Raw genomic sequence first — 10,935 nt, 5'->3', positions numbered from 1 at the left:
GGAAAGAGCAAAAACTCAGCAATATCCACTTGCCCAATTTCAGTTTTCTGGTCTAAACCCCATTGATAATAAAATCTCTTCAAACAATGAGATGGGAACCTATATTTAATTACACCAGCAAGACTACGTTCCTGATAGCCAGACTCGGGGAGGCAAGAACTGTTGCCCAAACTTCCCCAAGAGAATTCAGCCCAAGGTAAACAAACAGCAAATAAGTAGAATTAGAACACAAAATTACTTTCTAAGGCAAGTTTGAGCTGACTGTTCCTCTGTTGCTGTCAGCTCATCAGTGGTAAATACCTTGACCTAGTTTGAAGACTTAGAAAACTAAACCAGAAGATTTGGAAAACTTACAAAACTTACGTGAGTATGTTCATAAATACAGTTGTCAATAACATCTGCAAGAGTTGCTCCTTCATCCAACAGGCCAATGGAGTAATTTGCATCCTCAAGAAATCCTTTCATCTCAGCCGTATTCCACAAAGCCGACAGTCATAAACCAAGAAACACAAGGGATGGGCTTCCAAGCCTTATATCCGGGTCCTTAAATTATGCAACAAACTGTACAAAGAAACACAAATCAATGGGAAAAGATGCACAAAGAATACTATGCCACTATTTAAACACTAGAAAGAGCTTTCTATAGCTGATGTACTACAAACAGTAACACATACACTCTACAAAAATAATTTTTTCCCCCACTCAGTCCACCCTCCATTTGCCAGGGATAAGGGTAGTGCAATTCTACTGAAACCAAAAATAAAATAGAAGCTGCATACTTCAAATCTGATACTAAAAGACAAGCAAGAAACCACTGATGCAAGGTTGTTCTTGAGAAGCATCCCAGTCTGCATGCATACTAATCTGTGCTGATCTTACTCAAACTATGAAAATACTGCAAGTGTAGCATACTTGTACAAACACCTCAGCTCAGCTATTCTTAAGTATAGCATCTTAAGTGACATTATTATTCAAGTATGCAACAGGAAGACTGTCTGTAATACAACATTTCTGCATTTTTTAATGGAAACCCGTTGTTTATTGATTAACTGATAGCACTGGCATTTGTTAAATTCATGTATTTATGTTAACAAGCTGGTTTTTTTAGATGCTAATTTATAACCACTGTCTCCACACACTATCTACTAGACATTTATTTTGTTGTTCAGTTCATAAAGTTACCTACAACAGTTAAAAATCTTCACTTCAGTAGAGGTTAACAGAAAGAAGCCACTAGCTAGAAGTAGTTTTAAAAATTACAATTATTCTCAGTAAGTGGAACTGGTATTAAGAAAAAGTAACAGTTCTAGCCCAGCTTTATTTCCTCTTGTTTATTCTCAAACCTTCATTGCAAATTAGGTATCGTTTATAAGCAGTGCTTTCCGAAAGACAACATGAATCAACAAGGTCCCAAGACAGAAAACATTGTTAAAATATACACAGTCTTAGAACATGGATTAAATAGTCTCAAGTAAAAGTTGGTAGACAGCAGAGAACTACCAACAGCTCATTATATACCTTCATCAGCCTTACTTGATGAATACAACAATCTGCAGTTTACATGCCATTGCTTTTAAACAAGACCTACAGCTAATTTATTACTTATGACTTTATAGCAATTGACTGACTGGACTTTTTTTTTGTTTCAGCTGTCATCTTTAGGACGAACACAAGACTGACCAAAGCCAGCCAGCTAACTAGATTCCTTCTTTACATGGACACCCAAGACTTTTTTCAATCTCTCAACAGAAGTTGCATAGTATTTATAAAAAAAAAAAGATGGTTGTTTCCTAAAGCCACCTGTACTTGGCCTTAAAATAACAATATAATTTTCCTAATTGGAAGTGTTGATAGAAACCAAACATTGCAGCTGAAGGTAAAAACACTTCACCAAGACTAAAAGCCAAGATGATCATTTTGGCCTCACAGCCACAAGGCCATGATACTAGCTCTGTCTCATGTTTCTTCCACCACCACTTACTTGCAAGTAAGTTTGGTTAACACTGTTAATAATATGAACAAAGTTACTTTTGCTCAAACTAATACCAAGACAACTATGCAACAGTTGCTCCTGCTTGTTATTACACCCAATAATAGGGAAAAGAGCCAGCAGAGTTTTGTATGCTTTCTGCGCAACTCAAGTATGCCACCTATGTTTAAGAGAAGCATTTACTGCCAGGTGAATTTAACTCTGTGGCAGCGACAATTTTCAGTTCCATTCACAAGTTTAATGATAAAGACAGGTATGCTGGGTAAGAACATACTTGTCTCTCACATACAGTGAGACAAGTATTTTATTTAAGTAAAAGATCCAAAACAATCATGAAAGAGCAAGATAAATCCTTACATCAATGTGACAATTAAGCAAATTGCAATCATAAAAACAATGATTAGGTGGTAGGCACTATAATAACCAGGAAAATAATCTTCAGTCTGTCACATCTCAGTTTTAAGTTTGTGAGTAACAGCTAGAACTCCTTAAAAAACACACCACCAAACAAAAGGGGCAAGCTTGTGAATTAAGTTTGACTTTGAATCAGTGAAACAAACATGAACACCACAGTTATGTTTACGCAGCTACTGTCACCCTCTGAACAGGAACTTCATCAGTATCCTTGATTTGCTAGCTGATTAGCACAAAGTCCTCAACATATCCACCTCCATAAAATATCCATAATTTCCAGGAGCGGAGTACCAAAAAAGGTTTGTTTTTTTTTTTCCTGGAAAGAAAAGCTAGCATCAGGACTTTACTGAAAGTTTGATATAGTTCTGGAGTATCCAAAAAGTGAAGATCAAAAGAAAAAAGCTAACAACAGAATTGAATTAAGTTATAGTATAAAGGAATTATCCTAAAACAGCCTAATGTTTAACTGCATTTTAAAGTACTTTATGCATCCCCAGGAACTTGCTGGTTGTGTAATAAACACATTAAACTTCTATTCTACAATAATAGCTCTTCTGTTGCCTTCTTGCAAGAAAAATACCCAAAGAGAGGAATAAGTAAACAACCACACTGAACACACACAAGTGCAAAGTGATTGCCATTTTCAGCATATTATTCAAATGTAGCAGATCTATTAACCATTCAAAAGCTACAAGTTTTTTAGTCCTTTTGTGACACAGAGGACAAATCTTCTATGCCTCATCTAAATCTGTAACATCTTTTAGGACACTTCTAATCTGTCCTATGACTTCAGAAAAAGTTCAACAAAACTCAGTGGCAACATTTTGACACAGTAACTCTGTACAGGAAGAGCTTCCATGATCCCAGTTCCTCTTTTCCCCTTCCCCACTCACAACCAATCACTAAATATTGTAAGTATCTGCAACCAAATGCAAGTGAGAAGTGATTGAGTTGGCAGAAGCCTCATATCTGAGCTTCTTTTTATTGTTTATTCAAGTTGGAAAAATTCTGTGTTTCTGATCGCAAGCTCACAATTCCTTGACATACTGTACAAACCTGTTAAAAAGTCTGAAGGCAAAACTAAAGCATTTTTAAGGATTTACTGTACATATAAGGGTACTACTTAGCTAGATTTTGAAGTTTTGGTTGTTTTTTCTTTTTTACGCCTGTACAAGCCACTTCCTACACTCTGAAGCATGCAGATAGTCAGGAGTCCCTTCCACTGGATGAATTCACACCTCCCATCTGCCCTGCTGTGAGGTCTCAATACACCCAGTAGAACCTGCCACAGCACTGAAGAGATTTTTAGGCTCACCAGACACACACACTCCCCCTTGAAGGGCAATTGCTTGTGCCTTGTATTTCAAATTAAGAAACTCAGTCTGGACAGCTAGCTTTCTTCTTTGAGTCTTGGTGTTTATCTGAGTTACATGGGAGTAGAGTTAAGCTAATTTTGTAGTACTCTTAAAAGAAATGTTTTTCTCATAGTTAATGACTGTGGTGTCTACAGCTTTCAGACAGAGATGATATAGAAGAATACCTTCCTCCAAAAGCTGCCCTTTTGGTTTTGGGGCAATCCTGTGGGGAGGAGGGGGAGAACTGGTTTAAGTAAAGCAGGGGGGAAGAGGCCTCTTCACCATTAACTCCCCAAAACCAACAGCAACAAAGAGAACACTTATGTGGTAAGTTAGCAGAGTAAGTTGAAGTTAAGGCAAAGATTTTAAGAAAAAAAAAAATCTATGTTTGAGAGCAGAAATAAACACATTGGTTTCAGATGAGCAGGCTGCTCCATAAAAAACAGTAAAGACATTTGTGTTTTACTCAACTAACTGACCACATCAACTTTGAACAACAGCAAGGATTAATCAGGCAGCAAGAGTTTTGTTAGCTTTGATGAAAACAGACATTGTCACTTGTAGTCCACTCATCCAGAAGCATCTTACGGTCAAGAGGCAAGGACGAAAAGGAATCCACGCTAATACAGGCTTAATAAAATAGCTTGCAACAAACCATAAACAACCTAGTATAACCTCTCCCAGGCTGCTAAACAGTGATTGCTTTTTCTGAGCATGTCCATAATACCTAAGCTTTTTCATTTAGCAAAATTCATCTAGTAAAAAAACCTAATATTAGCGTACACACTTCTGACCTCAGAGTCAGAGCCCATTCTTCTCCATCTTCTCCTGCTCTGGAAGAAATTACATCTTTTCAGTCTTGTTGACAACAAGATAGGGAGAATATTCTACAAAGAAAACTGAAGTTCCTACCAGCACTGCTACAGCACTACAACAAGACAGTGCATACTTGAGAAATCTTTAAGGGGTTAACACCTGTAGTAGGATTTGGGATTGTGCTGTAACCTTACTCTTGTTCTGACTGGCCCCCTCCTGAGAGGGGAAGAGAATCGACATTAGTGAAAGATCAAATGAATACATGCAGAAGGAAATAGAGAGGATGGTTTAAGACTTCTTCTGTGTCTGCAAGAAGAGTCAGAAATCATTACAGTACAGAGTTCAGTTCTGGCTGGAAGTGCTGACTTGTTGCAAGTCATGATTTGACAGACGTAGTGTGGTAACACCACCCATTTTACTACCTGAAATGTTAGTCTGCACAGTGCTCCAGGACATACATTTTTAGGGCAAACAAAAGCTGTCAAGTGGTATGAGACTTCTACATAGGCATGCAATTGCTTTCTTTGAAGTAAGCATCACATCCTCAGGCTCTTTAGGGTTTAACACAATGACTTCCCAGATGAAGAACTTTAAGATAAAAATTTACATATTTAAACACTGCAATTAATGCAGACACCTGGAATAGAAGAAAATTAAAATGCTCTGAAAAGTGACTAAACACATACTTGTCATATACAGGCATCCACAACAAACACATAATTTTCAATCTTTTTCTTTACATTGTCAGAACTATATTGTTTGGCCTGAAAAAAACACCCAACCTTGAGGTTTCGTTCTTGCATTAAAAATTTCCTCTGCAAAGAGCAAAGTCTCTGCAAACCAAGTGGGCTCCCAATAATGCCTTTCAACTGCATGTCTTAAGCAAACTAAATATTTATGAAGTTAATTATGCTGATGCAAAAATCATAAAGATATAAAATACATTCATCTCACATACCTTACAATACTCGTTCAGGGGTAACAGATCAAAAAAGTAGAAGTGTTTTGTCACTAACAGCAGCAGTTAAGCACAGAACAGGTATACTAGAAAAATACTTAAAAATACTTACGCTTGTAAATGCCTGTATACTTCTGTGGTACCATACCAGCATTTCTCTCCTGACAGTGCACACAGTTACTTACTGCCCTATCCTATCCTCTTACCTGCTTAGCCAATATCAGTATTTGGTCTCCCCATTGCCCCCCAGCCCTCCAAACTCCCAGCCCTCCTGTGTCCCCATTGCCAACGAGTCCCATTTAGACAAAGTCAAGAGAGCTTTAAAGGCTAGCCAGTCCAAATAACTACTGCTTCCACTTGGCATAGACAGGGCTCATTACTAGATCAGGTTTCCATTGCTAATTCCCCGCATTTCCGATCAACCAGATGTGGCAATAAACAGAACAGATTTCAAAAGAAGCAAGACTTCAGGCTGCAGTTGCCAGACTGCTCAGGAAGTCAGAGCTTGAAGAGCAAGACAGAGCTAAATCCCAAGTTCTTCCTTGCCCAGTGTAGTACAAGGACAAAAGCAGGAGGGAGATAATTATAAAAAGGAAGCAGGTTTAATGGGAACATATGCGAGTACACCTTCAGACAGAAGATTTTCATTTGAGTTCCACTGCAACATAATATTAATAATTGTATTTAAAAGCTCAATTGACCTTTTTCCCATTAAATCACTTTGCAAGTTGAACAGGACTCCAACTACAAGTTAGCTGCCTAGCTCACATCTTACCTGTGTTTGAGGCAATTACCTGTGCTTCAGCACACCAAAACAGGTACAGATTTACTGGCAAACACTTGCCAACTACTGCTACCTACATCACCACTACATTCAATACTGAACTACTTCTATTTATGTAGAGTGTATTATTACTGAACACATCATAGATCCAAGCTCAAAATAAACACACAGATCTGAAGATTCAGCTACAAATACAGCAAATCCAATGGCATTTCCATTCTAGGACAAACTATACCTTGCACAATTTGCCACAATACATGAGCCTACCAGTTAAAGAAAGAGTAATCTCAATGAAGGTACCAGTACACCCTTCTCCTCAAAGAGAAAAACTTCAAAGGCAAAATTGCTTCACAAGAGTTTTAGAAGTTAATATATATGTATAGTACCTTAAGGCTTTACACTTTATTCACAATTCTTTCTGCCTTCCCTATCTGTACTACTTATTCCTGTTGAAGTGCAAAATGTCATGCAAGAGTTATACCCACATACAAGACTGAGCCAAACTCAGAAACTGAACAACAGAAACTATTTTCTCAGATCTTTTGCTTGTAAAAATCATGTGACACCTACAACATAACAGTGATATTCAGAGAATTTTCAGTGTTAACTGCATTCACTTGAATAGAGCAGTCATCTACATAGAACCAGATATATACAGTTAACTGAGTAAGTTTCAAACAAAACAAAAAGAACATAACCTCTGGAGATAAAGCCAGAAACCAGGATAAACCAAGCTCATCCTGTGCCTCCCTTACTACAGTACTTTCAAAGGACAGGGTCATCTACATTAAGTACCTTATTAGGAGACATACTAATCCAACTGGCATTTGGACTCTTTGAGGTCTTTAAAAAGTACCTGGCTGAGTTAGCTGCACTTAACCATTCTCATTCTCAAGATTTACATTAAAAAGCATTATATAATTTATAGCTACTAAGCCAAACAAAAATGCCTTCAGCTAGACAGGAAAAAAGTAATACTGTATGAAATCAGCTTAACTCAGATATTGCAAATGCATCTAAGGCTATTGTTTAAAACCACTTAAAGCTATTCTTTTTTGTTAACAGAACAGGATAACCACATACATTCCACTTGTGTGTTCCTTAAGATCAGCTATGCGCATTCATTTGTTTCCAGTTATCATGAGTTTTGTTTTTTCTTTAATGACTATTTGCCTCTTAAAAATGTAAAGTCATTTATAATTGGTACACTATTTCCATCCAACAGAGAATTCCACATTCTACTGTAGCTCAGCTACAACTATTTGTGGAAGTGGATAGTAATTAGCAAATAATGGAGACAGGCATTTGGGAAGGCACACCCTTCATGATCAGCATTAGTTACTGTTCACAATAGCAAATCTTAACTATTTCGGTATAAAACACCCTAAGAAATCACACAGTACTCAGAAAATCATGATTTGATGTTAACAGTCATGCAATGCTAATTCATGACTTCAGAATTACCACTGAGAGACTGAGGTTACAGCATTTTATTTTAGGATTTCTGCAGCCAACAGCCCTAATTCAGAAAAGTAACTCTGATTACAAAGTTTACTCACACATTTAAGTCTCAGAAATTCATCAGATAACTCTGCTGAGAAAAGTGTTAGGTAAGTAAAAATTATAGTCCCTGCCTTGAATGAAAGCCCCATGTAATATGCAGGCTGCTATTTTACAATTTGACAATCTACACCAAGACAGTCATCCTGCTTATCTAGAAGCCAATACATGCTATTCGTATTTTGGGAAGTGCTTACCCTCCTGCATACAGATGATGAGAGACAAAAAGACTTACATGGACAAGTTAGGAGATGGAACCCTACTATCATCAGCTAGGTTCCCAAGGTGGCTCAGCGTTGAAGTCGAACTGTTCTCTATAAAGCACTTCTCCTAAGCCCTCTGGATAGTTGTAAACTTGATCAGAGATTTTGCCCTGTTGGAGAAAATGCACACAAAAATAAATTTCATAGCCAGAACAAAAGAAAAGCTTTATCTTAAAACATGTAACAAGCTTTTTCAGTAGTGCTTTTTAAGGAGGCTTGCAACACCCCACGAAGAAAGTTTATAATCCCATTAAATGCTCAGTTTTCAAGAGTGAACGTAAACTCTGAGCCAGATCAAGTCAGATGTATGAAGAACTGCTAAGACACACAAGTTAGGCACATGAAACTGCTTGTTTGTACTTATCTTTCATAGTCTGAACTGGAAGATTTTCAAAACTAAAGGCAAAGAGCTCTACATGATCCTGCTTCAGGGTAGTATGCCTTAATACTGGACTACCCCCCACACCCGCCCCGAAGGGTTTTTAACCCCATAACTGCTGTGATCTTTCCCCTCCCCACTTCCTTCCTATTTTAGAATTCCCTTGCCATATTCGTTCTCCCTCTGCTGTGAATGAACACAGCATGTGGGTGAAAAAGCTATGTGGGTGAAAAATAGTGCTTTATATAGTGAAACTGAATACCATACAGACAAATCCAGAGATGAGGAAGACAGTAAAAAGAAAGAAACTTATGCTTGCCTTCAGGAACAAGGAAACATTTTGGCTGGCCCTTAAGGGTTATTGCACACAACACCAAAGCAGCATTTTAAAGGCTAGCTTACTCAAATTAAGGTAAAATAATCACACAAAACAGTACAATGAACACAAAAAGCAGTCAAGTAAACATTCATCAGCCCTGCTGAGACGTTATTCCTTCTAAAAGGAACTGTCATTTTCAGGGAATTAAATATGTTACAGAACTGGTCATGTGTAAACCCAACATACAACAAAATTTCTACAAATTCACTGTGGTCTATGGCATGAAATGTGGAATGTACCAACCTATTGTAAAAATAAATCTTTGCTATTCTCATTTAAATGAGACTACATGTGCTGACTACAAAAATCTGGCTTCTGGGAATCACCTAACCCAAATTATCATCTTTGCATTGTATTTTCACTCTTATTCTTGCTATTAGAAACTAAACTAGTATACTTTATGAAGTATGGAATTACAAATGGAGCGAATGCAACTTGAGGGTAACTGTTTCACAGCAACTCCACAAGCAATCTCTTCAGCTTTACCACATAAATTAGCATTTGGTAGCATATAACATTAAAAATAAACCTCAGCACTTCAAAATTAATTGAGATATTAGGAATTTTGCCAGCTAGAATTAATGTACAGGCAGTGCATTTAATCTTATCCCTTTCTTCTACTACAGGAAGAACTCAATACCATTTAGTTCTCAGAGTATGTACACAACAGTTTTAAAAGCTGGCACTTTCCTTTTGTAAAATTAACTAGTAGCTCCACTATTTTCTAGTGCTGTTCTGATTATACTCAAGGACTCATACAAATTTTCCATTGATTATGAATTAATTTTACCTTCCCAGCAAAACAAGTCATTAAAAACAGGTATTTCTAGGAAGAGCACATGACCTTTAGAGCAAAACTTAAAAAGCCATGCTTCAGACAAGTATCACCTGCAGTATTATCCCAATAAATATTCTCACATGTCCCAAGAAGCAACTGTGCAGTAAAAGCTCCTGTGGAGCTGGAATGAAAGCCAATCATTTTCTGCAGCAAGTCAGCTACGAGCTGTGCTGAGTTCTAACTGTCCTTCATAAATAATTCTCATTTAAAAGAAATTATCTGAAGGATCCACACAAATGTATGGAAAATAGTCTAACTGCCCTCTTTTGTACAGGTTTGCCTATATTAAATATCCAGAGGAAAACCGTATGATTTGCGCCTTTCAAACCATACTCATTTTTCTCTGCTTTAACCAGCACAAAGAGTTTGTTTGCTGTACTGTGGCAGAGCAGAACTACCATTTTAAGCCACAGAAGTGTATTAGATATCCATAACCCATATGGACAAACCCAGTTCTACAAAAATTGCACGTGATCAGCCACAAAGCATTCACTGCTTAAGGGTCTTAAAGTAGGCATAAAAGCATTCTTTGCTAAACAGCGAGCTTTGAGTTTCAGGAATAATTGACAAGACAGCTTTGCCTTTTAGTACTCATGGCACCTATATGCATGTATTTATGTATAATCCGTCAGTACACTCTACTAGCAGGTGCCTCAAGTTTGATTGCAGCTCAACCAGCAATGCTGTACCTTCGTACTTGAATAGTAACACTCATCTGAAGAACTAAATATCCCCCCAGTCGTCCACAGTGCATATTTTTGCCAGAACAACTGCATCCGCATGGCAAGCCCTATGAGTGCCAGCAGGCCAGTCAGGGCCAGGCTTTTTCTAGCTCACCAGCCCCCTCAGCTCCCCATGTCTGATACAGACAAGGCTACAAAACCAGGCACTGATTTATTTTCTTTGAGGGAAAAAAAAAGTGATCCACTGCATCTCTCCATTTCTGAGAAGAGACCCTTTTAGTGACCTGAGCTAAAAATATCTGTGAACCAAACCCTAAAAATCTAGCAATATGATGCCCATTTACACCAACTGACAGATTCAGAGGCACCACAGTTACTCTGCTTCACAAAATACAATAGGCCTTTTCCAAATCGGGGCCAGGGCGTTGCAGCAAGGCAGTCTCTGGGGGAGCGCAGGTCCCTGAGGAATTCTCCCGTCAACCATGCTCTTGCTCCTGCACTACATGAACATTTTGA

The 10,935-nt window shown here is 37.9% G+C and overlaps 1 protein-coding gene across 1 annotated transcript in view; it reads right to left on the bottom strand.

The window, feature by feature from the left end:
* AZIN1 (antizyme inhibitor 1) overlaps positions 1-8,280 on the bottom strand; it is a 21,439-nt gene extending 13,159 nt beyond the window's left edge. The window contains exons 1-2 of the mRNA XM_010294601.1: positions 8,113-8,280; positions 364-561 (exon numbers count right to left, since the gene is read on the bottom strand). Of these exons, the coding sequence (XP_010292903.1) occupies positions 364-465 (102 nt within the window). The 5' untranslated portion in view covers positions 466-561; positions 8,113-8,280. The remainder of the gene's footprint in view (positions 1-363; positions 562-8,112) is intronic.
* Positions 8,281-10,935: the final 2,655 nt, after the last annotated feature.

Source organism: Phaethon lepturus, unplaced genomic scaffold (assembly GCF_000687285.1).
Source record: "Phaethon lepturus isolate BGI_N335 unplaced genomic scaffold, ASM68728v1 scaffold44509, whole genome shotgun sequence".
Classification (NCBI taxonomy): domain Eukaryota; kingdom Metazoa; phylum Chordata; class Aves; order Phaethontiformes; family Phaethontidae; genus Phaethon; species Phaethon lepturus.
Note: the sequence above shows the minus strand (reverse complement) of the source record. Positions and strands in the feature narration are given on the sequence as shown.